General features: G+C 32.8%; 2 protein-coding genes across 4 annotated transcripts; both read left to right on the top strand.

Moving 5' to 3' along the window:
- Nucleotides 1-1,165: 1,165 nt before the first annotated feature.
- Nucleotides 1,166-5,801, top strand: LOC129904272 (cinnamoyl-CoA reductase 1). The gene is made up of 6 exons (XM_055979812.1): nt 1,166-1,436; nt 1,525-1,697; nt 2,030-2,215; nt 4,310-4,472; nt 4,735-4,921; nt 5,546-5,801. Exons 1-6 carry the CDS (start codon nt 1,316-1,318, stop codon nt 5,688-5,690), a joined length of 975 nt encoding a protein of 324 aa, XP_055835787.1. The 5' UTR covers nt 1,166-1,315; the 3' UTR covers nt 5,691-5,801.
- A 3,867-nt stretch (nt 5,802-9,668) lies between these two features.
- Nucleotides 9,669-26,838, top strand: LOC129902532 (arogenate dehydratase 2). Of its 3 annotated transcripts, XR_008770108.1 has the most exons (13): nt 9,670-10,140; nt 10,242-10,309; nt 10,716-10,808; nt 14,160-14,360; nt 14,435-14,515; nt 14,654-14,749; nt 14,829-14,906; nt 15,042-15,131; nt 15,231-15,298; nt 23,749-23,830; nt 23,963-24,031; nt 26,284-26,402; nt 26,536-26,838. XR_008770108.1 is itself a non-coding variant. In XM_055977827.1 (12 exons), the coding sequence occupies exons 1-11, from the start codon at nt 9,867-9,869 to the stop codon at nt 24,020-24,022; spliced, it is 1,191 nt and encodes a 396-aa protein (XP_055833802.1). In that variant the 5' UTR covers nt 9,671-9,866; the 3' UTR covers nt 24,023-24,031; nt 26,536-26,838. The 3 variants fall into 3 exon arrangements, 2 of the variants coding, with proteins under 2 accessions (XP_055833803.1, XP_055833802.1); XM_055977827.1 differs by lacking the exon at nt 26,284-26,402 and having other exon boundaries at nt 9,671-10,140; XM_055977828.1 differs by lacking the exons at nt 23,749-23,830; nt 23,963-24,031; nt 26,284-26,402; nt 26,536-26,838 and adding an exon at nt 22,565-23,734 and having other exon boundaries at nt 9,669-10,140.
- The last annotated feature ends 390 nt before the right edge of the window (nt 26,839-27,228 follow it).

Genomic DNA, 27,228 nt, shown 5'->3' with positions numbered 1-27,228 from the left:
AACTGATAAACTTAAAGTACTGAAAAGTATTTTTAAATGTTGAAACTGATTTGATAAATGAATAATTACGCGTTTGGATAAAAGTGTTAAAAATTATCAATAAATAGTGTATGTGTTTTGTAAAAACATTGATCGATAAGTTATTCTTTTGTTAGGATGAATAAAATACCCTTCTTCTTTTTCTTTTTGCAAAAAATTATAAATTTGAATATTTTTCGTGCAAACAGAAGGAGGAAGGCTGGATATGGAGCAAGGAGGAAGTAAGAAGTTTGTTTTTAAAACATATTTTGAGAATTTTTAAAATATATTAAGAATAAAATATAATACTTGGTCAGGACTAAAGTACTTATAATTTGAAAAGTATAAACTAGGGATAATCAACTTATGATTTTTGGCTAATTTTGACTTATATTCACTTTGTTGTTAACCAAACATATAAATAAGTTAAAAAGTATTTGTAAATCAGTTTGACCAATTTATACTCAACGAAATATTCTCTTAATTAATTTTGCAAATCGTTATCTATATTTTCTTTAAGTTTGTATTTTACTATCCATCATAATTTTTTACTTGTATAAAAGGTTCCTATGGCAGAGCATATTTGACATCAATAACATTTGGCACCAACAAGAGCATGATCCATCATATTTATATGTAGCTATTAGGAGATCATCCAAAGGTTGAATGGAAACACTTTATATGCCTTTATGTAACACTATAAATAGATGCGTTTAAGATTATATCGTACATATTTGAAGATTTGAAAAATATTTTTTTTTAAAAATATCATAAAAAGAAAAAAAAGTTTATGTAAGTCGGATCCCAGCGTACATAAATAATATCCGACTTGAATAATTGAACTTTTAGTTTAGAGTTTCATATTCAGATACGAAATCCAGTTGCGAATGAATGATATAATTAAGGAATGAATGATATAATTAAGGAGGTAGCTCCGAGAAGTTAGTTCTTTAACTCAGTTTAATAAGATCGGAGCATACCTTGTTGAAGTAGATGTTTAAGAAAGTTTCAAATTGCTTACTCAAGACAGTTTGAAGAAAACTCTCCTCTCTAGTCTTTATATTTTATTATCTTTATTTTTATATTGTTCTGTGCTTAATTTTATGACAAATCAAAATTTGATCATTTTTGGGAATAAAACTCAAAAATATTTGTCTTTTTTTTTTCATTGGATAAAGAATCACAGGCAAAGCTTATTTTTCCCATTTTCCTCTTTCATCTATCTTCATTCAGTGTTGTTAACTGATAAATTCTAAGTTGTGGCATTTACCGGCGAAGCATTTTTCAACCGATAAAAATGGCAAACAGAGAAGGTGAAGTAGTGTGTGTTACTGGAGGCAGTGGCTTTATTGGTTCATGGCTTGTCAGTTTTCTCCTTGACCGTGGCTACACTGTTCACGCCACTGTTAAAGATCTCAGTTAGTTACTACCTCTTTCTTTTTCCTTTAATCAATTTCTGCTTCAGAAAGAAAAATTAATTCCTAATTTTGTTAATCCGATTTTTAGATGATGAGAAAGAGACGAAGCATTTACTTGCTTTAGAAGGAGCTGAATCTCGTCTTCGTCTTTATCAAATTGATTTGCTTAACTACGATTCAATTGTTCCTGCAATTACTGGTGCTGTAGGTGTTTTTCACCTTGCTTCTCCTTGCATTGTTGATGAAGTTAAAGATCCTGAGGTGGGTTCGAGAACCCTTCTTTTTTCTTTTTACCTACTACTGTTGGTCATACGCCGAGTCCGAATTTGAACTTTATTTGTTCTAAATTCTAGGATAGGGATATCAGTTGTTAGTAATTTTGGGTTTTAAATTTAACTTTTGTACATATTTTAGTGATCTTTTAAACAAAATATGAATACAGAATTTGAACTAAAGTTTCAATGAACCCGTGTGCTTCTAGTTCCGGCTCTGCTACTTCTCATTTACTTGTTCTTCATATTGATTTGTAGTTTTGGTATTAATTTGCTATTCTGTTTGTTATTTACATGGGGTTGTGGTTGGGTGAGTTACAGAATGATCTTCTGTCGCCAGCAATCAAAGGCACTAGTAATGTACTTACAGCATCAAAGGAGCTCGGTGTTAAGCGTGTGGTGGTGACTTCATCTGTATCGGCCGTCACCCCAAGTCCTAATTGGCCTGCTGATCGTATCAAGAATGAGGACTGCTGGACTGATATTGATTACTGCAAACAGAATGGGGTACATACATTTCGCCGATCTTCCTTATCAGAATTATACCTTTCCCTTGTCATGTTTCCATTTTTTTTTCTGTTTGGGATTGGCTTTGCCTTTGCCTTTGTATATTAACATTCCTTATACAGTAGATGTCTTTTCGTTTCTATGAGGAAAAATATCAAAGACAAGGAGGGAAGAATTGAGTGAAAACTTAGCTTGATTAATCATTCCCTCGAACTGATGGGTTTAAATACTGAATCTGAATTAAAATTGGAAAGGATTAACTTGATTAATCCTAAATGATACTCACTAGTATTTACAATATTCTCAACAGTTTCTGTAGTTTTGGATTAGGAAATGGTATGCTTGGTTATTGTTCTGGTTTTCATATAACATAATGTGATTTTGGACTTAGTTTTGAAAGAACAGATTTTGTTAACATGGTGAAACACAAGTCTAGTGTCGTGTTATCATATTTGGGCACCATGGAATTAGTTCAGTGTTAATTCAAAGTTTCTAGTGTGTAAGAGTGCTGCCACACGGACTTCTAACATGATAAATTATCTCCAATTGAAGGGAGAAAGAAGAGATAGAAGATCAACTCCATTAGAGCCACCCTCTTATCACAAGTTCTTTCTTCTCTTATTCTTTTTAAGTTTGTATTGAAATGATATGGTCCAAATATCCTAGTATTTAATTTGGTATGAGGTGTAGTTGACGGATTAATTGATTTGTTATGAAGAAAAGTAGTTTTTGTTGGTTTTCTTCACTTGGATTATGGAGTAAGTTATGTACTTGGGTGTGAAATTGAACCCATGCTTGTTCAATCGTAATTAGAAATTTTAGCGCTTCCAAGGTTTTGGTTCAAAGTAAGGACTCAACTCAGAATATGTGCATAGGACACATATGACGAGCTCAAATCATGCTGCTTACAAGAAGTTTGATAATTAAGTGAGGTAGAGAAGAGAAGCAGGCCCATACTTTCTCGAGTTTAGAATAGTGGGTCAACTAGGTTTATCTGGCTAACTCACAGGAAATTTCTCGGCTTTAACTAGAATTTGTTCCGTGAGATTTGAGTTTCATATTTGCTTCTATGAATGCCTATGTTATCATACATAGTGTCTCTATCCATGTATTGTGTGAAGTTGCTTAAAATGAGGTTATTTTTAGTTGTACTTGAGTGAAAAGAAAATAACAAGAATTCAAATTAGATGTTCAGTTGATTCATGAATATCAAGATATTGTTAAGGTATGCCATAATTTTGATAAAGCTATACCCGGCAGGAACAATAAGAGGCTTTGTGTGCTACAAATAAGAACATTCCCTAAGCCTTAAAGCATCCTGGAGTAAAATGACAGTCTACTCTTGAGAATATTCAGAGGCTAGGTTTATGTCATGGATTATCAAAGATGTGAAGCTTGGGTGGTAGTTTAGAAAGAAGAGACAGAGAAAACTCCTTTGGTGCTCATGTGGACAATATTGAGGAGTGGAACTGAAGTGCTTTTGAACAGTATAATAACCTTGTAGAAATAAATGGAACTTTATGGTTCCTTTGCACTTTGAAGCATATGATATATTCCAATCAGTGTCTAGGAATAGGCTTTAAGTGGAGAATAATGTTTGTAAAATTCTCTACTATGGTTTATGTCTTGTATGTGGGATTTCTTCATCAAATCAATGAACTATTAGCTTCATAATAAGAAGATATTGACACACATACCATTGATTAATATGCTTAAACTCTTTATTCGATGGACTTAACTATAAAACTAATAAAGTAGACACAACAGCATCGCCATGAAAGATGAAGAAAAGTTGACCTTTGTATGCCTTTGGTTAATATCTTATTTGGTACTAGTTAAATTAACTAAGTTCTTAATTCTTAATCAGTAAGTTAGACTAAAATATCAAAAAGAAAAAAGAAGCAAAAGCTTGACTAAATCTGGACTTACTTGGCTTTTGCCTAGACAACACGCATTTCATGAAAATGACTAGCCTACTCCCTTGTTTTGACTTATGCTGAATTTTCTTGTACACTTAGCATTTCTAATCAGCTCCCTTCAAATGTAATGTGTACTGGTTCCTTAAATGACATTGATGTCAATCTTATGGTTTAGGTATGGTATCCTTTGTCAAAAACACTTGCTGAAAAAGAGGCTTGGAAATTTGCCAAGGAAAAAGATTTGGATATTGTTGTGGTGAATCCAGGAACTGTAATGGGCCCTATTGTCCCACCAACCCTTAATGCCAGCATGCTAATGATTCTTCGTCTTCTACAAGGTAACATTGAGTAATGAGCTCCATTTTCCTCGTGTCTGCAAGGAGAGCTCTAGAATGTGGGTAGATTGTTGTTCCTATTTTTCTCCTGTTCAATTTGAATTTCTTATTGATTAAGTTATATTGCTACCTGGTGGTCTCTGCTGAAGCTTTTCCCTCAGAATTATTTTTTCTAAATCTTTTTAACTATCTTTTGATGGATATTAAGTTATGAAACTTTGGTGCTGGTGTCCTCAACATGCCTTGTCACTTTGTTTATACTCAGGCTGCACCAATACATATCAAGATTTCTTTATGGGATTAGTCCATGTCAAGGATGTGGCATTAGCTCATATTCTTGTTTATGAAAACAAATCAGCAAAAGGAAGGCATTTGTGTGTTGAAGCCATAACTCACTATGGTGATTTCACGGCTAAGGTTGCAGAGCTTTACCCTGAGTATAACATTCCTAGGTAATACTCTTTTAATCTGACTTTTTTATGGCTAGTATACTTAAGGAGTGAGTATTTGTACTATCCTAGAGGTGCACTGTTCTAGTGTTACCGAGCATATCCCTCTTCATTACCTGGGCTGCCTCCACCCCCCACAAAGAGAAGTTTCTAAAACCCCTTCAGTAAGTAGTCGCTTTTATTTTCAAATGATCGCTCTAATTGCTTTGATAATTGAATGACTTTCTGAATCTAAATTTTTCTTTCCCACTCGACGTGTTTGTTTCTTTGATGTTCTTCTCATCAAGACTATTATTAACTAGGGATTTCTCTCAAATGAGCTTCCATCTTCTTGAAGCCACTTGATCTTGTTAGAGTTTGAATACCGTCTCCATGACTTTCTTATTGGTAGTTTTTCTTCCTCCTCCCCACCCCCTTTAAAATACAAGCTTAGGGATGTCTAAGTAAATAAAACTAGCAAAATCCCGTGTCATTGATGTTTGACGATAATTTCTTCGGTAGCTGATCTTCTTATTCCTGCTCTTTCACGTTATTATTGCAGATACCCTTTTTTTCAATTTGAGTTTCTCGTTAAAAGTATACTACGTAATATTTATTTAACTGTTGTATTTTGCTCTTTCGGATCAGGTTGCCAAAAGATACTCAACCTGGACTATTAAGGGCCAAGGATGGAGCTAAGAAGTTGATGGATTTGGGACTGCAATTTATTGAAATGGAGCAGATAATTAGGGATTCTGTTGAGAGTTTGAAGATGAAGGGATTTATTTCTTAAGCTCCATAATTGTGTAAATGAGTAATGTTATCATTCCTTTCAGCACCTTATCATGAAACAGACACTTCAGGTTCAACTTCTTAATAACTTTCTAATAGGATTGTTTCTCTCTCTTTGGTTTCTTGTTTTGATAGTTTCCTGTAAGCATAGCTTTTGATATTAATTTGTAGTTCAAATTTTAATAATATCATCAAGAGATTCTTCTTTTAGTATCCAAGTAAAGAAAGAGACTTTTGGGGGCCATGCTTTTGCAATCAGGGGGAGTACTGTAAGTCTTTTTTCTGTTTGAGAAAAATCTGAAGTTGCAGCAACTTACTAAGGAATGACTATGTTGAAGTTTCAAACATAGTCCTTGGTACTTTTAATTTCATGATTATATTTGAAGTTGAGCACAACATTCTTATGCACCCATTTTGCATCTTAGGTATAGCGTCGCCAGTTAGTTAAATTAAAAAGAAAACGGTAAAAAACCAAATGAAGCTAGTTGAATTGAACTCGAGTGTGGACATTTATCTGTCAGAAAGACAAAATCAATGGACTCTTTTTGAATTTTTCGATATCGTTCGTCTATTTAGTTAAATTAAAAAGAAATTGGTAAAAATTATCATACCAATGAAACTAAGCAATTAGAATCAAACCAAAGTTGTATCATGACCTAGAATAATTCTATCATTAGACCACTTATACGCTGACCTAATATTTTCATTTCTATTTATTTATTTATATTTTTCATATTACAATTTACATGAAATTAATCAACGGATGTCCTTCAGTTTTTGTAATAAAAAAAAAGACAAATTTTGATCGATGTTCTGTAAAAAATATAAAAACGTATTTTTTGCTTTTTTTTATGCAAAATTAACGTACGAAGGATTTTTAAAAAAAAACTTTTTTGATATATTATATAATTAATTTTCAAATATTTATACTCACAGGAATTCTAATTGGTTGGACAAGTGGTTTTTCAATTAGGAGAAGGGGTAGGGGGTCAACACGTTCGAAATCTCTTGCATGTTTTTATTGTTAAACTCGTTCTACGAGATTTATTTAGTCTAATTTGCCTCTTTACTCTTTAGTATTGTTTTGTAAGCTACTTCCTCCGTTTATTTTTACTTGTCAAATTTTAACTTGACATATTTATTAAGAACACAATGATTGATATAGTGAGTTTACCATTTTACCCCTATTAATTGATAGAGTCTGAAAAATATTTATTCACTACACTTTTCAAAGACATTAGTTCAATATTAATAAATTGAGGATATAATAAGAAGAAAAAAAATTGTATTTTCTTAATTTGTCAAAAACAATGTTTTAAAAAATGTTTTCGGGGTGGGGCCTATCAAAAACGCTCCAAGGCGCAAATTGAAGGCGTAAATTCTTAGGGCGTAAGTCCTCGAATTTGGGGCGTAAGCCTCGGGCATTAAAACGTAAGTCCTGGACGTAAAAACGTACGTTGCAGACGTTTTTTTTTTTAAATCCATTTTTGCTTCAAATCATTTTTTTTTAATTATTGGCGTAATGATATTTATATTTTATCTTATCATGCTTTTTCAGATTGTAGTGATTTATTCTAAAATGTATAAATAAACTCGTATAGAAAATGATATTGCTATAAATAATTTTTTAGATAATAGTATCTGAAATTGATAGGATAGATCTTTCATAGTACTATATTTCCGAAACAACTTTATTGGTTTTTTGTCATTACTCTTACACTTTTTATCTTTTTTCTTCTTCTTTAAAATATATAAACAATATTCGGTGTAAATATTAATTGAGGATGAGAAGAACTAGTAAACGTGAATATGAATGATAATTTTATCTTAAAGATTATTTTGGCTATTATCATTTTTTTGTGTTGTTAGTTGTTACCTTTCTCACATAGTAATTATAATACTTTTTTCTATATTATTAATTATAAATACCTTTCTCAAATAATAATTATGATATTTATTTTCTATATTATTGGTTATTTATTAAAACTAGTTCAGAGTACGTGCTTTACACGTGTGTGTCAAGTCATTTAATAAAAATTGTATATAAAATGAATAAATTATTACTTGTGTAGCTCATATATTGAGTACACAATTTTTAAAAGAATACGTAAATATTACTAAGCAATATATTTTAGTTACAAAATAAATCTCAAGAAAAAAGTTTAAGTTTCTGAAAATGAATTAATAAAAATTATATACATAAAAAATAAAATTATTAAAATATAGTATTTGACGTTGAAATAAAATAAATAAATAAATAATAAAATAACATATATATATATATATATATATATATATAAATGGACTATTTTTTCCAAAAATAAATAAATGAATTTTTTGCCTGGACTATTTTTTTTATTTTGTAGGTTCTATATTTTTTCAAAAAATTATATATTATTAGTGTTCATATATAAATTATTTTTATCATATATTTTAGGACTCGGTTAATTTTTTAAAAATATTTTTTCTTACCATATTATTTAGGATTCCTTAATTTTAAAATATATTTTTCTCTTACCATATATTTTAGGATTTCTGAAAATATTTTTTCTCTTACCATATATTTTAGGACTTCTTAAAATATATCTTCCTAATTAAATATTATAAAATATGATTATGATGATTTAAAAAAATTGTGAAAATGCGATTTTGTCTAAAACAGAATCTTTTAATGAAAAACAAAAAATTCAATCAACATAACTGAAGATTGTAGAAAGGATCATTAGTTGTCAACTTTTACCTATCATTTATATTTTTCCAACATAATAAATTATATAATAATTATAGGCAAAATATTGATGTCATTTATATTTTTTCAACATAAGAAATTATAAAATAATCATAGGCAAAATATTAATTTCCAATAAAATAACCACAACGTAAGAATTACTACATAAATTCACAAATGATATAAATAAATAAACATACATATAGAAAAAGTACATGAAGGGCGGACGAATAATCAAAACAAAACAAATTAAATTCAAACAACATTATTAAGATTTTCATGCTTTTAATATATATATATATATATATGATTTATTGCATATTATTAATAAGGGAAAATTTAACAATATGCACGTACAAGGATTCAAGTTTACTTGGAATCCTTGTTTTAAGAAAAAAATTATATTATATTTTATTATATTAAAAGGATCCCTATATTAAATTCAATTAAACATTAATTTTATTTTTTTATATTTTATTTTAGGAGTCTTTTTCTAATTCTTCTTTCCATATGTTTTAGGACTTTACTTTAATTCTACTAATATTTTTTACCATATATTTTATGATTCTTTTATTTTTTCTCCTCATATATTTTAGAAGTCAATATTATAAAGATAATTAAATAATAATTTGATAAAAATAATAAAAAGATGGCTTGAATTAAAATTAATAGAATAATAATTTTAATAAAATAAGAGTTTATTTTATAAAATTGATGTGTAAATTATATGGTAAAATAATAAAGACTCCTAAACCTAAAAGAAGTTTTAGATGCACCAAATTTCCTTATTGTTTAGTAGGAAAAAGTTTTCTACTTATGTTTTTTATTAAACTTGTTTTTTGCTAGTTGTTTTAACCTCAAAAGGTTATGTTAGAATATAATAATTTTAGGATACCTCAAATATTATAATAACTTTAGGATTTTTTAGTTTTAAAAATATTTTTTTTCTTATCATAATATTATTTTAGGACTCCTTATTTATTAATTCTCACAATATTTCTTATCATATATTTTAGGACTCTTAAATATTAATATACATATATATATATATATTTAACAAAGTGAAAAAATAATTTTATCTAAAGAAGATATTTTTAATGAAGAATATAAAATTCATTCAACATTTTAATTTTTTTTATACTTTTAATATAATATATATTTATTTCTAAAATCATTATTTTTTAAGTAATAAAATTATAAAATCAAATCTACATCAAATATATATCCCCGTAAATCCATGAGACTTAAATTCTATATCTTGAGACTTACGTCTCGTCCTAAAGCTACAAGGTTTTTACACCTTTGTGCGCCTACAGTTTTGGTAAATTCTACACCAACAAAACAGTGACACCGGAGCGAACGCCATCTCTATCTCTTCTCCCGCTATTTGTTTCCTCTCTCTCTCTCTCATGCAACACACACAGAGAGTGACAAGTGAACAATCACACCATGCCGGCCACCATTTTTAGGTCTCCGAAACTCCCTCTTCCCCTTCCTCCTCCTGAACCAACCACCTCAAATCTCCCATCTCTCAACCACAGTTTCTTCAATCCGTTACCTAAACGACGTCGTTGTATCTCGATCTACGCATGTACCGCCGGTGACCAAAGTAACAGTGCATTTGGAGGTGAAATGAAGAAAGGACAAGCGATTGAGCTTAACAAAGTCAATGATGAGAATCCTTATGAATTTAATGCTAAAGATTCACCTAATCCCTTGCCAAGTAGGTTGCATTTGTTTTAGAAATGGATCAATTTAGGGTTATTTTATTCCGGATAGTGTAATTGTATTGATTGTTTTGTGTTGAAATTTGATGAATATCAGGGCCATTAACTTCGGCTGATTTGAGCAATATGGCCTCTGAAGGTTCTCGTCTTCGGGTTGCTTATCAGGTTATGAGTGGGTTTATGCATGCATTTCCTTTTTTTGTTTATACTATTTCTTTAACAGAGGCAGTGGCGGATGTAGAGTTCAGTCATCTGAACTCAGTAGTTCTGATTCGGAGCATAACTTTATATATAAAAATCTACTAAAATTGCAATAAATAGTAGGTATGACGCATACTTTAAAAAATACAATGGGTTCAATGCGAAGAAGTTAAATGTTGAACCCATAAAGTTTAATCCTTCATCCATCCCTAAACAGAGGCAGATCCAGCATCGAGGGAGTGGGTGTTTTGGGCTCCGATTATATATTTTTGCTCTCACGAGTTTCGAAACTTGTATGTGCCTCGGCTGATCAGGTTGCTTGTCTTCCTCTTGTTGAGGTTCCTGATTGGTTGATTTATTATGTTTTCAGGGTGTGCGTGGTGCTTATAGTGAATCAGCTGCAGAGAAAGCATACCTCAACTGTGAAGCAGTTCCGTGTGAACAATTTGATACTGCTTTTGAAGTGAGTTCACCTTTGCATTCTAGAATGGATAGTCCTTAATTTGTTTGTCTTGATGAAGTATGCTTTTTTTTAGAGCAAATTACTTAATAACGCCATTCGGCTATATTAATTTTTTTAAAAATGGCCACCGGCTGCTTCTTATGTTTCGTCTTCTCTTTTTTAAAATAAAAATAAAAATTTACGTACCGAAAACTTGAATCGTTCAAGCGAATTATATATCAAAATATTCGAAACATCGAGAGGACGTCATATTTAAATTCTTGGGACTGTTTAGAGGTGATTTTGAGTTGATCGAGATTGAATAGTTAGTGTACATTTCATGTATAGTCAGTGTATACCTCATGTATAATTAAACTATATTCAGTTTTTTGAGTGTATCATAATGTATGGTTGGTGTATAGCTTATGTATAGGTAAGCTATATTATATAGTCAGTGTATGCTTTCTGTGACTTTTGACTAGCTATATCGTATATTCAGTGTATACCTATGATTTTTGGCTATTTTTTATGTAAATAAAACATGACTATATTTGCTGTAAACTAATTACTTTATTGTATATATTCGAAACAGACTCTTTCTTAAATGCGTGTAGGAGTGGATGACAGTTAAATCTTCATCATTGATTGCTTCATTTTGTTAATTTTTTACCTTTCAAAAGAAAAATTAATAAGTTAACACTATCTATATGAGTTATAGAATTATAATAGGACAGATGAAGTGGAGGAGTGCTATAAGTTTATATCCAGTAGGAGGTTCTAACAAAATGACAAGCTTTGTGAATGGATGTTAGACAAGCAATGTTACATGAGAGTGATAATTGGATCTCTAGATCCAACATGTAATGCAATAGAAATATAATGTTGCAATAGATGTGTCACCATAAAATATTGGATAATTGTATTAGAAATGATCAGACCTTACAGATGGTGCAAGTAGCAGGGCCATGTCATATGTAGACCTCATATGTACCTGGCTTTTAGGTGTGTCAATATGATGATATAATGTGTTAAATGGGACGATTTTTTATCCAAAAAAGGAAGAAAAATAAATGGATAAGTAGACATAATATAACATGAGTCCGCTGTCTAAAACGATCTATAATCGCGGATTTAGTTAAGAATGGAATGAAATGGAAGCAAAAAGTCTCAGTTGTTATAGCACTTACTTTAGTTCTTATGGTTGTCAAATGTGTCTTCTTTTTTTTCAGGCTAGTGACATGTATGTTCGTGTGGGAATAACTTTGACATTTGGAAAATGAATACTTTTAGAGACACAATTTTCTTACAAGATAAAGTAGTTAATAAACTGTATGTTCTAGCCATACTGGGTTGGATTACTCAAAACCTGTGCTTGTAGGCGATAACATACCACCTGTTGTATTAGTTGAGGAGAGGGCAAGCTTGTTAGTACCACATTGTCAGGAAAAAGGGACTTATTGCTTAGTATTGAAATGAAATTGACCTGAACAGAGTGGAATAGATGCAAAGGTTGATACAAAGGATTCATAAAACTGACACCAACTAATTTGGGATTGAGATATAGTTAGTTGATAGATAGATATGTTTCGGAAGTGCAAGTAATTATTAATCTCATATGTGGCGTTAACCATGAGCTAAACACTTCATGTTCTAATTAATTAATTAATAACAAGGAGTAGTACCTCGCAAAATAGTTGTCGAATATCCTTAAATTAAAAAAATAGCTTAAGAAAATGTTTTTTTTTAAATGAGGAAGATCTTAAGAAATAACAACAACATACCTAGTGAAATCCCACAAAGTGGGGTCTGGAGTAGAATGTATGAGACCTTACCCCTACCTCGTGGAGATAGAGAAGTTATCTCCGAAAGACCCTCTGCTCAAGTGAAGCAAAACAAAGGAGTAATGAAAAGGAAAAACGGCTGTGAAGAAAACTGACAACTAATAGGAAAACAGTTTAGAGCATACCACCAAAATAGTGCAATCTCTGACTGATCTAAGGGAAAGGTTTGTACGTTTTAACATCTTGAAGGTACTCACGGACTGATCTTTTCCTTGCATAAGACATGGTTATTGTGTCCATGTCATGAATGTTGAAGTTCTAGTTATGAAAAATAATGGTAAAGACTACTTATCACAGAAATAGGTTTAGACTATCATATCATTTGTTAAACTGTTGATCCACTTTAGTCTGAACCAATTTCACTTTAACAATAGCTTTCTAGATTCCTAATCTTTGCCTTAGTCATAGATTATGGACTCATTTTCATTTTTCCTTTAGTAAAAAAAATAAATACTGGTGGTCAACAACTCAATTATAAGCTAATTAATGATATAAGCATTCTCGTCAATATGGATATGAACAGATCGGTTAGTTAAACATAGAATGTTCCCGTGTAAGAAATTTTTTGATATTTAAGAACAAGCTGCCCAAGCTGGGAAAATGCTTATTGCCATCTAATGTTATGTGAAAAATGTTGTTATACTCTTGTAGTTTTCTTCACCCATAGACTTCATCAGAGGCCACCACCTATGTTCATAATACGTCTCAAAAATTGAGTTCGTCAGTACCTATCTCTGCCTTTCGGCCTTTTGAATGCCTCCATTTTTGGGGTTTGGATTAGATCATGAACCCGATATTGGTTGCTTATTGGAAATATCGAGAGGTAGTCAAGTGGTGTTGATGAAAGAAGTATACTTTTGAAAGTAGGAGACAAAAATATCCAATTATCAATTTATTATAATATTTGCTTGGCATAATCTATCTTGGGTTGAAAATATGTTGGTTGTAGTATGCAGGAATATAAATACTAATGCATGGGCAGAATATCTGGTCGTAGTCCCAACATTTTGTGGATTGACTACCATATTTGATTCTAAATTCTAACACAATGATTTGCGACTTACAGAAGCAGGAATTATCTGGTCATAAGTACCATCCACTCACTCTTTATTGTAAGAATGGTACCAATTCCCCTTTAGGTCGTGTCAGGCCCAAGCAGCTCTTACTGATCTCTTTGATGTACCAAATCCCAAAATTTATACTGCAGGCCTTCAGCTACCTTAAAATTTCTCTTCAAATGGTTTCAGTCAGTCTTGGTGAATTAATTCGGTGAGGCGAGACATAATAGCTCAGTCCACAAAAGATTCTTGAACTGAAATCTTGTTTGGTTTATTTTTTCTTAAAGGCTAAGGCCTCTCCTTTTTTTTTTTTTTAATCAATAGGTCAACTATAGATTCTTTTTTCTAGCAAGTAGGTAAGCAAAAATTCTTAGCAGTAAGTTTTAGTTGTAGCAGGAAGTCAGTTTCAATGTCCTTTGGGCTTATGTATATCAAAATGGATCATGATTTCACTTTCCTTTCTTGTTTGATAGGCTGTTGAAAGGTGGCTTGTTGATAGAGCAGTTTTACCAATAGAAAACTCTTTAGGGGGGAGTATCCACAGGAATTATGACCTTTTGCTGAGACACCGTTTACATATAGTTGGAGAAGTCAAACTAGCAATTCGACACTGTTTGCTGGCTAACAATGGCGTCAAAATTGAAGACCTGAAAAGAGTTCTCAGCCATCCGCAGGCATGCTTCTTTTGCATTCTAATAATTTATATGGTTTGAAACACATAGTTATACAAAACCTGGTTATACATCAGGCTCTTGCTCAGTGTGAGAACACATTGACAAAGTTGGGATTGGTCAGAGAAGCTGTAGATGATACTGCTGGTGCAGCCAAGGTTAGACGAGATATTATGACTGTTCCACTTTTGTGATTTAGAAGATTCCACAATTTGCTTGGTAGATTAAAATAGATTCAACAAATTATCTTTGGACTTTTAAATCATAATGCGTTTTTGTTTTGACTATTTCTGCAGTATATTGCTTTCAATAAACTCAAAGATGCAGGAGCAGTTGCAAGTTTGGCTGCGTCTAGGATCTACGGTTTGAATGTGCTGGCACAAGATATTCAGGTTTACAAAAATCTGATGTAACAAGCAAGTTGTCTGTCATTATTTAAATCATTCGTCAGTATATGTATGCATATTTCAGGATGATTCTGATAACGTCACCCGCTTCCTTATGTTGGCTAGGGAGCCCATTATTCCTCGTACTGATAAACCATTCAAGGTTAGTCCGGAATTTAGATACTTTTCGGCAGTATAGCAAAAACTGTAACTGAATTGGTATATTTTTTTCCTTGGATGTCTTCAAAGTTATTCTCACCTAATTCTGTGGTTTGTTCTTATCTATTGATCATGGCAGACTAGTGTAGTCTTTTCACTTGATGAAGGTCCTGGGGTGCTTTTCAAGGCACTTGCTGTTTTTGCCATGAGAAATATTAACCTTACCAAGGTTAGTTTGGGTTTGCTGAAACTTTGTTGGTTATTTCTCACATCACGCATTGGATATGCAAATTCAACCTTTTGATTTCAAATCTAAATTCTGGCTTAGATTGAGAGTCGTCCGCTGCAAAAGCAGGCTTTGCGGGTGCTTGATGATAGTGTAGATGGATTTCCAAAGTATGTATCATGCAATTTTTCTCTTTACATTTGCAATTTCAGAACAGAATTTATACATACTCCTGATAATATATAATCCAAGGGTGTGGCTTAGACACTTAGGGGTCCTTCGGTACAAAGATTAATAACGTAGGGATTAGTAATTATGAATTAGTAATGCATGGATTATCTTTATCAAGTGTTTGGTTCATTGCTTCCCACCTAATCTTTTGTTTGGTTTAAAACTTTACAAAAAAACTTCTTTCCAGTTATACCCTTGAATTATTATGGACTTTTCTATTTCATGTAATTGAGTCAAGGTAGATAAATGGTAGACAATATTATTTTTTGTGGCCTTCTAACTAGCTATAGGAGAAGAACAATTTTGTCGCTATGTTTGCTGATTTCTCTCTTGAATTTGAGGGTAAATAATTGTCATTTTAATAAATTCATCACTCACAAAATGACAATTTTCAATTTAAAAAAGATAGACCGCCAACTTTTAAAATCGAAAAGATGATAAATAATAGTAAAATCTAATAAATCATCTACGTTTACACATGGACTTTGCAAGTGTAGTTTTAATATGTATGCAATTTTATAAATTGTTCAAAATACTAATAATTAGAAAACCACATATATATCAACAAATAATACATTCAATTAAGATCACAAACGTCATGTGATCATATATTTGCCTTTTCAATTAGTAAAGGTTAAACAACTCAGATTTCAAATATTGTATTGATTTATATTAGATTTATTTAGCAACAAACAACTCTCTAAATACTAAAATTTGAAAGCTAATTTATTCAAATAAATTTACTAGTACAAATATAAAACATAAAACCAAGAAAATAAACAAAAGGATTAAAAGGATTTGAGGAGTATTTTTGTCTTTACATATGTTAATCTCATGGTATTAAATCCTATGTATTACTAATACCACCAAATGGAAGGTATTAGTTATACACCCTATAGTAATACTTGTATTAGTTATATATAGACCTTAAATTCCTATCAAACATAGTACTAAATAATTCCATACATAATGCATGGATTGTTTCTCATAATACACTCTACCAAACGACCCCTTAGTGACTTACTAGTTAATGAAGTGTGTTGACAATCATGAATTCACACGTTCAAATCCCAATTGAAGCAAAAATACTAGGAGCCCGTTTGGATGGGCTTTAAGTTGGTCAAACCAACTTATAAACTCCTTTTTAGCTTTTGGACGTGTTTTTCTAATGCTAACTTTAAGTCATAAAGTTCTTAAAGTCAGTCAAAAATGAAAAGTTAGGATTCTAACTTTTTTTTCTAAGTGCTTAAAGCCATTTTGTTTGACCATGGAAATTACTTTTATATCCCTTATATTTTAACTAAATTCCCAAACTACCCTTTTTATTCTTTTAGCCCTAAAATTCAAACACTTATTTTCAACATAAGCACTTTTATCCAATCACTCAACTGCTTATTTATAAAAATAACTTTCAGCACTTCAAAGTTCTAAAAACACTTCATACATAAAAGTTACTTTTTTAAGCCCATCCAAACGGGCTCTAGGTGATTTATTTCTATCTATCTAAGCCTCTAGTTGACAAAATTATCTGGTACGTGTACTGGTAGGAAGGAGGATAACGTGTACCCTATTAGTCGAGGTGATAATATATATACACACACACGAAACAACATACTTGGTATATTTCCACAAGTGGGGTGTATGCATACCTTACTCCTACCTTTGTGGGGGTATAGAGGTAGTTTCTGAAAATTCCTCGGCTCAAGAATTTTTTTTTACAGAAAATGATTTGAAATAAATGCAAGAGTAAAACACCCAAGGGTGTTGCCTAGTGGTCAATGAAATGGGTTGAGCCTTTGAGGTTTCAAGTTCAAATTCCACCAGAGACAAAACACTAGGCGATTTCTTTCCATCTATTCTAGCCTTGATGGACAGAGTTACTTGGTACCTATTTGCTTGTGGAAGGTGGTAGGTATCTCGTCATATTAGTCGCCATGTGTGCAAGCCGGCCCGGACATTATTGTTATCAAAAAAAATAAAAAATGCAGGAGTAAAAATCTCTGATGAAAATATTGAAGAAAGAGAAGTACTAACAATATAAATATTAAAGATAATCCAAGTGAAGGAAACGACAATTGTAATAAAATTGAAGCATAAGATAGTGCTGGCATAGTAGTAATAGTACGGTAAGGGAATAAATAGATGCTCTAGATTAAAACCCTGCTTTACCACTGTGGAGAGAGAAAATGCTCTACTGCCTACTAACTGTCCATTACACCAAATGGATGTGAAGACCGTTTTTCTGAATAGAGAACTAAATGAGGAAATCTACATGGAACAACATGTATGTTTCGTTGTTAAAGGCCAAGAAAGAAAAAAATTGTTAATTGAAAAGATCAATTTATGGCCTAGAGCAATCTTCAGGGCAGTGGTAAGTGAGATTTCATAGGGAGGTGATTTCACCATGATCGATGAAAGATCATTGCATCTATGTGAAAAAAGTCGAATGAAAATTTTGTAATTCTTTCTCTTTACATGGATGATATTTTATTAGCTAAAAATAATTTGGAGTATGTGAAAACTGTCAAGTCATGGCTTTCAAATTCATTTGATATGAAAGATATGGGTGAATTAGACTATATGTTGGATGTTAAGATCCAAACCGGCAAGTATTGCTTCAAATGTCTTCTTTGAATCACTAGGAAACAAATACAGTTTGTCACAAACTAGATGCTTTTAATGTTAATGGTAAGCGAAGAAAGAAAGTTTCTTTTTCTGATTTTTCTGGACAGTTTCGTTTCTCATGACTTGTTTCTCTTTTCTGAGGAAGAAGCACTCCCTTCTTAAATGGTGTGCTTTGACAATCAGTTACGAGTTAACTGTTCCCCCACTTTAACAATACATTTAATTCATACGACAAATAGTTTGTGCGACCTACGTGCATCAAGAACTCTACATGCAAGGTTTTACAAGCTCCACATAGGAATCCAATCACACGGGGAAAGAATTTGCTACTAATATGAGGATTCTATAACTCACAATAAGCCATACATCATTTACTGCTTCAGTAGTTACATATCTGATCTCTCTTCTTATAGAGGTGAACTCGAGTTCATGTTTAACTTTATATACACAATTACACTCGATACCTATATGGTTAGTGTAATAGGCGGCTTGTGTATACAAGTTACATTATTTTTAATTTAATCGTCTTTCCTTAGAATCTATCTGTTCCAATTCAACTGCTTTCCTAGACATGCACTGCCGAATCATTCATAATTATTAGTGACATTCTAAAGTAGCAACATTGATTGAAACTTCGTGAAACAGTAAAAGGTCAAAGGGTATTCCAGTGAAAAGTTAATTTAACTTTTTAGGGTCTCATACAGTGAAGAAGCAGGGATCCGTTTTTTCATTAACCCGTTGATCGCGTAACACACGTGGTATGAAACATGTGCTATGATGCTTTCATCTTATATTGGTGCATGTGTCTCATTCTTTTAATTATCCAACACTGTACAGCCTTGATCTAGACACCTCTAGATATTAAACTTAAGTTTCTCTTTTCAATGATCCTCAAACTCATCTTCTTAGAGAGACTCTTGTCTAGCTTATAAAACAAGTCATAACATGGTAGTGAAAATCATTTCTTCACGTTCTCCGACGTAAGAGGCAATTGCTCGTATGAGAGAGTCAATCTCGCGACTTGTTTGACACTCTTTATTTCTAAAACATTATCACATGCATATGAGATATGAATATAAATTCAATAGTCTTATATTGATGAGAATATTATAACAACCAAGTTGTTTTACAAATCACCTCCTCATGAAATCTCAGGTACTACTGCCTTGAAGATTGATTTAGGCAATAAATTGATCTTTTCAATTTATAAACTTTCTTTTCTTGGCCTTTAACAACGAAACGTACATGTTGTTCCATGTAGATTTCCTCATTTAGTTCTCCATTGAGAAAAGCGGTCTTCACATCCATTTGGTAGAATTCTTAATGGCACAATTTTTAATGGCACTTGATTTTTTAACCCATAAAGAAAGCAAAGAAAAGGGGTCAACTTTTCAGTAAATAAATTAACGAAAATATTTTTGGTACAATTAGTGCTTTTTGGGGGTATTTTCGTAATTAGAGGGGCTGGCGAGGGTGGATCGGTAAATTCACATTTCTTTGCACCTAGAATGCCCTCTAAATTTTAAACCATTACTTGGTTTTTCAAAACACTGCCCAAAGAATACAACCCTAAGAAATAACCCTGTCAAATCCCAACAGCTCCTCCCAAACGTCTGTCTTTCAATCTTTATCCACTCTATTACTCTATTTCTTCCAAAAATACTCTTGTTCCAATCTTTTTGTCTTCCATTGTTTTTCTTCTTCTATTCTTCTTCATTCTCAACATCTGGCTATTTCTCTCCTTCTCTCTCTTTCGTTCATAAATTTCATTTCATGGGCAAGTATGTCTGTTGTTTTAAAGGGGAAAAAACTAGGTATATACTCAATTTGGCAAAAAAACGTGCAAAAATGACCATTGGAGTTGGTGGAAGCTTGTACCGAAAGTATGACATATATGATGATGTTGTTGAAACTTTAGAAAATTGAAATCTTCGAATAAATAAAGTGAAATTATTCGAGGAATCTTCAGGGGAATCATCTCGTTATTCAGTAGTGGATGAAAAAAACTAGAATTTAATGAGCAACATGTGTCTATGTTATCAATATTTTTGGTTAGAATTGTTTTGAAAAATTATTGAAAGATTAATTTGTCAAGTAAATCATTTGGGCGATTTTTGGAATGTAAATTGAAATTTTTTAGTGTTAATATAGGGTTATGTTGTATGTAGATTGCATCGAGTCATGTATTGGGCCTGATTTTTTTGGATTGGGCCATTGGTCATTCTTTCACTTCTTGCTTATTGTCAAAAAGTAGTTGGATTATAATGAGGGCCTTAACAATTTATTCTATTAAGAAGATTTACTTTCATAAATATTAAAGTAAACATGGCTACAACATAATATGATCTAAATATTCCATTTGAGCTAAGTTGGAGAGAAAAAAAAAGAATTGAACTGAAAATCTTTTCTGGAGATATCCATTTTCCTGGCAACACATGTTCATTCCCATTTGTGGAAGAAGACATGGTCGTGTTTACTATTCTAGAGTTTTTATTTTTGCTTGGTAAGATGATGGACGAGTGATATTAGAAGGAAAGAGGGTCGAGTGTATTTAAAGCCTAAGAAGTCCACAATGTTTGTTGAGAGATTCACTGCATTGATTAGTCAAATAGGTTATAAAAAAAGACTCAAAAGGTCTATATTGAGTAGTCTTTTTGTTTTGTCAGCTATTAAGTTACTCTACACAATATTGTGACAAGTTGTGAATATTGTATTAAGTGCACCCAAGGGTGTGGCCTAGTGGTCATTGAAGTGGTTGAGAACCCTGAGGTCTCAGGTTTAAAACTCGGCGGAGACAAAAAAATACTAGGTGATTCTTCCCATTTGTCCTAGCCTTGGTGGACAGAGTTACCTGGTACTTGTTGCTGGTGGGAGGTGGTAGGTATCTCATGGAATTAGCCAAGGTGCAAGACAGCTGGTTCGAATTATTATATTAAGCTCAAATGAAATATTTAGATCAAATTGTTTTGTAGCCATGTTTACTTTTATATTTATGAAAATAAATGTTTTTTATAGAATAAATTTAGGGGGAAATCAAGTGTCTGTTTGGCTTAACTTATTTTAAGTAGTTTATAAGCTAAAAAAAATTAGTTGGGCTAGCCCAACTTATTTTTTCAGCTTATAAGTTGTTTTCAGCTTATAAGCTACTTTAGATAAGCTAAGCCAAACAAATCTAATTATTTTTTTGGGCTTATTTTAAGCACAAAATGGCTTTTAGTTGGCTAGCCAAACACTCAAAAAAGTTGAAAACAGCGTATGACCAACTTATAAGCCAATCCAAAAAAATCAGGTCCAATACATGACCCGATCCAATCTAGATACAACAAAATCCTAAATTAACATAACAAAATAAAGAACATTCAATTACATTCCAAAAAATCGCCTTATTTACTTGACCAATTAATCTTTCAATAATTTTCCATAAACAACTCCAGCCAAAGATATTGCTGACATAGACACATGTTGCTCATTAAGTTCTAATTTCTTTTCATCCACTATTGAATTATGAAAAGATTCCTCGAATAATAGCACTCTATCTATTAGAAGATTCCAATATTCTAAAGCTTCAACAACGTCATCATACGCGTTATATTTTCAGTACAAGCTTCCACTAACTCCAATGGTCATTTTATGCACATTCTTGCCAAGTTGAGTATATACCTTATTTTTCCTCTTATAAACAACATAGACATACTTGCCCATGAGATGAAATTTATGAACGAAAGAGAGGGAGAGAAAACAACCGGATGTTGAGAATGGAAGAAGAAACAACAATGGAAGACAAGAGTATTGGAGTGGATAAAGAATGGAAGACGGACGTTTGGGGGGAGCCGCTGGGATTTGACAGGGTGGTATTCCTTAGGCAGTGTTTTGGAAATCGGGTAGTGGTTTAAAATTTAGAGGGCATTTTGGGTACAAAAAATGTAAATTTACCGATCCACCCTTGTCAGCCCCTCTAATTACAAAAATAACCCCCAAAAGCACTAGTTGTGACAAATATATTTTCGCTAATTTATTTACTGAAAAGTTGACCCCTATTCTTTGCTTTCTTTATGGGTTAGCGTGTATGGCATTTTTTATTGAAAAAAATCAAGTGCCATTAAAAATAGTGCACTATTGCACTTATTTTTTTTTTAAACATGCAGTTGGGTAGTACTATTAATTTTATTAGAAAATGAGTTTTACTAGTAATTTAATATATATTATTTACTTTAGCATAGTAGTACTCAAGCATATAGTTGAGATTTGTTTTGGTTTACTACAAGAACTAGTAATTACTAGCTCTGTGATGAATATTTTTTTATAATCTGTGTAGTACATGTACCTTTTTAGTACAATATTTTTTTTTAAAAAAGGAAGGGTACTCCTTTTAGTTATTATTTTTGAATATGTCAAAGCTAATTGCGTTTTTGACTTTAATATTTAATGAATTTTATTAATTGCCATATGTTAATATTTGTACATATATTGTGATTTAATTGTGTGCATTAAATTGGTCTAGATAAATTCGTTTAGTCCTTATGGTCCTTAAACAGTTTTTGTCTTCTACAAGTAATAGTGACATAGACATGGTTGAACAGGGACAAATTCGAATTACTCCAAGTGGGAGTTCTCAAATCGAGCAAAGAAACAATGTAGAAGAGCACATCGGCGTATGACATGTTTCCGAGGGCGTGAAATCATACGGATTGGTGTTCCAAGGGCGGCACAAAATCTGTTAAGGAATAAAAGGGTTATTCGAAGGGAAAGAGAGAAGAATTTTAAAGAGTTTAAGTCTTTGAAGATGTCCCCTAATATTTCAGCCCGTGATCGAAGGGAAAGAGAGAAGAATTTCAAAGAGTCTTAAGTCTTTGAAGATGTCCCATAATATTTCAACCCGTGATTTTATTCAATTTTTTGAATTGAAATGGGTTGAATCTATGATCGCCAACATCCCACACGGGACATCTATGCTCCCCTCTTCACATGTCCAAACCATCTCAGCCTTGTTTTCGCATCTTGTCTACCATGACGGTTTCTCCCACCTTGCCTCATATAATCTTCGTTGCTAATCTTGTCTTTTTTAGTATGCCCGCACATCCATTTAAGCCTCCTCATTTCTGCCTCCTTGATCTTTTGAATATGCAAGTTCTTGACTGACCAACACTCTACCTCGTACAACATAGTCGGTCTAACACTGTATAGAACTTATCTATAAGTCTCGGGGATCCATTCTTATCACATAGGACATTCGATGCATGCCTCCATTTCATCCACTCTACTTCAATACGATGTGCGACATCCTCATCGATCTCCCCATTTTTTGGATTATAGACCCAAGGTACTTGAAGCTTCCTTTCTCGAGGATGAGTTGTATATCAATCCTCACTTCCCCATCAGCCTCTTGTGATGCGACACTGAACTTCCACTCCATGTACTCTATTCTAGTCCTGCTCAGCATTAAGCCCTTAGAATCTAGAGCCTATCTCCATATCTCCCGTCTATTGTTAACTCCGCCACGTGTCTCATCAATCAATGCTATGTTGTCTGCGATAACATACACCATGGTACATCCTCTTGAATATGCCGTGTCAATTCATTCTTCACCAAGGAAAATAAAAACGGGCTGAGAGTTGATCCTTGGTGCAGCCCAATCTCTAGAGTCTAGTGAAAAGCGTTCTGAGTCTCCTACGACTGTCCTCACATATTGTATAAGTGCATTCTTCTTACTAAGTATCATCTTATACTCAGAAAAACAGTTTGTCCTAATGTTATACATGTGCAGGTATTTTCCTTACCTTTTCTACGTTGATTTCGAAGCATCAATGGCTGATCAAAGGGCTCAAAATGCTCTGGGGCATCTAAAGGTACTTCTTTGACATATCTCATGTAAAGTATTTATTGGTCATTCATACAGGGTCGCAAAGTGTTAGACCACTCATAAGGGTTGTCAAAGTGGTATAGTTGAGCACAGAATGCGAATTGTTTTTTCCTTGCAGGAATTTGCTACCTTTTTGCGAGTTTTAGGGAGTTACCCTTCAGATAGTGGAATCGCTTGACATTACAAGGTATTACTTATATATTTGAGAGTTTTTCTGAGAGATCCCTTGTAGATTTTCCTTGCTCTTCTTTGCAAAATAAATAAATATTTGTTTGCTCAAGGTCTTATTTGCCTGTGGTCTGAGGTATAAATGTTACTTTCTTTTTTCCTTTTCATGTGGAAGTAAATTATTGTCAATATGGAAATAAGGAGAATGGGATTAGAGGATAAGAGAATCCTCAAATTAAGTATAACCGAAAGAGGAGACAGATATTCTAGAAAGCAGCACAGACTTTTTATCTATTAGTTGAGACCAAGCCATTCCATGATAGAGCATGAATCAGATGAACAACTTGCAAGGGATCTTTCCCTGACTCTTAAAAATCATAAATTAAGCAGTCTCTTAGTGTACCAGGCAACTGAACTGTTATCACCTCCTCACCTCCCATGGCAAAAGTAAGAAAAGAGGGAATACCTAATAGTTATGCTCTGTGGTTTGCTTACCTGTAATATCTAGATTTTGTTTGGCTGGCTGTGTGCTGTGTATGGAAAACTTAAGGGGGCATTTAGAAGCTGAAAATATTTTTTGCTGTGGGTAAATCAAGGAAACAGAGGCTTTGCTCAATAAAATAGAAGAATAAATACAGAATAAAAGGGAGCAGAAGGTGATAGGTTTCACATTTCTTGCTGATAGAAATTAGAAAATTTCATTTCCTTACTTTTTTTTTTGTTAATCAAATATAAGTAAGTTGCCTTCCGATTGAACTATCCATTGTTTGATATATTCAGTTAACTCATACGAACCATGTAAAAAGACGATGCCAATAAATAAAAAAGACACATTAAAGTTGCAGTCTACACGGAGGAACTTCTAATTAAAGAAATACTCTAGAAATACATAAAATGAAAAGAATATGCTAGATTATCATCAACTTTAGTTCTGAGTGCAACTTTGGTGTGTCCCTGACACAGTGAACACATGTTCATGCATCTTTGATGTGGTGAAGAATAAGTCAAGTTCTCGGGATGAAGTTAAGGAACCTTTGCAGACCCTTTTTTTGGGGTTGAGGGGATGATCGGTTAAAGTAAGGGAAAGTTGCTTTTGGTATGTTGTGATTGCTTCCTAAGATCAAACAAGAATATCACAAAAACCTTGTCTGGTGCTGCTTTGTTTGCAAAATCACCAGTTTCTCTTGCTCTAGAATTGACATCATCTGCAGTTGGCCGATCATATTCCTCTATGAGAAGGCAGAATAAGAAATGCATTACATTGAAGTTATGCACCTTAACTTGTAAATTCCAAGGCAGGTGGTGGTGCTTCCTAATGTTCTAAGTGGAGTGTAACTTTTCCATTGTTATCTTTCGATAACCTGCAATTATAATAGGTCCTTGTTGAACCTTTGAGGCAGGTTTTGAAATAAGCAGAGGAAACAGCCAAGTAAAATAACTTTTCCGTTTTCCTTATATAATTCTGAAAAGAAAGCAACCATTTCCCAAATACTTCATGGGACCCGTAGAATTAGTTACGGACGGTGTTCCGTTTTCTTGTTCTTCTCTGATGATGAACATTCCTCTTCAATCGTGTGATTATGAGGATTTCTGTTGGTTCTGTCTGCAATGGCATATGTTGATGTTACATCCATATACTGTATCATGTTATCTTAAAGCACCTGCAGCATCTATTTACCCTTTACTTGTGTTCAGCAACTTCACAATGGATTATTTAACAGGCTGTAGGGTTGATCACCACTTTTTTTTGTTAAAATGACTTAAATGCCCTTACAACTATTTACAAAAAAAGTTGAATCAAGAAGTACTTTCTCAAAGAAAATGAAACAGCCTCTCTACCTCCGAGGTAGGGGTAAGGTCAGTGTATTGTTGTTGTTTCTCAAAGAAAACAAAGAATGTCGAAAATTGAGGTAGAAGTTTTGTTTTGGGAAGGGTAATTAGGGGATTACAAAAGATATTAGGGATACAATAGTAAAAATTTTGGTCAAACTAGAGGGTGCTTATAAGCCTAAAAGTCATAATTGGCAGGGACCTACTTGTCACTTGTGGCTTTAAAGCTAATTTTGGCTTATAAACAGTTTTAGTGTTTACCAAAAACGTAGATAAGTCCAAGTGCTTATAAGTTGGATTTGACCAGCTTACAAGCTTGTGCCAAACACCCTCTTAGATATACCAATTGTGGTGATCAGAGATGATTAGCAATGAAAATCTCACAAATGGTTTGAGATGTTTTAATTCATTCCAGTATCGTCCTCATTTGGATGGATGTAGGACTGGTTGTGCTTTGCGAAGCTCGTATAGGTGGAATTCCCTAAGAAATAACTTGAGGATTTTGATCAGCTGTATTTAGCATCTCCAGACACAAAATTATATGGTTTCTGTGACTTCCAGTTAAGTCGTCCTCCTTTTGGTGAGCTTTATTCCCCTCCCCTCCCCTTGTATGTTTTCCCCGGACCTCCTTCCCCACCCAACAACCCACACACCCAAAAATACTTAGGTTACTAACATTAATTGCTAATGCAGGCAAGCACCTAAAGACGCTCTTATGGAAGATGCACGCTGGTGAAATTGGTGGTTCAACTCTCCGATGGCTGAAATTCCTTTATAGATACCATGCAGCACTACGATTTGATACGTGTAATTACTGAGTTCATCTTTTCTTGTGTTCTTTATTTTCCATCCCAGATCTGTTCTCTTGGGTTCACTGGTCTGGAGCATATTGGTACTGAAGGAGTGAAATGTAGATGATCAGAGTGATACATGCTTGTAGAATATTTTGCCTTTTAATTGTTTATTTATGAAGAACAACGATGATTTTTTATTGCATTTGGCAACTTTGCGATAAATTTAAATTTTAGATTCGTTTCCTTCCAGCAGAGCTTACGCCCAACGGCTTATGAAGGGGGAAAAAACGATACATGGGCCAGTGCACAAATAACCAAATTTCAGACATTCTTTAATAAATATATAGAATTAAATAAAATTTAGACAATAATATCACAAAATAGAGGAGCACTGCTCAACCAATATGTATTTTTACTTCAATTTTTAGTAAACTAAGGTTAAAATGATTGATTGAATATAAAACCCAGACAAGTATTTACCCCTGTACTCCTTCCTGTATGTTTCATTTTGCAATTCCTTAGAAATAACATTAACTAGAGAGTAATTTGACTAAATTCTCTCAATTAAATACTTCTCTCTTTTGCACCACAT

The sequence above is a fragment of the Solanum dulcamara genome, chromosome 9 (genome assembly GCF_947179165.1).
Source record: "Solanum dulcamara chromosome 9, daSolDulc1.2, whole genome shotgun sequence".
In the NCBI taxonomy this organism is placed as follows: domain Eukaryota; kingdom Viridiplantae; phylum Streptophyta; class Magnoliopsida; order Solanales; family Solanaceae; genus Solanum; species Solanum dulcamara.
This window is presented reverse-complemented; position numbering and strand designations above follow the sequence as displayed.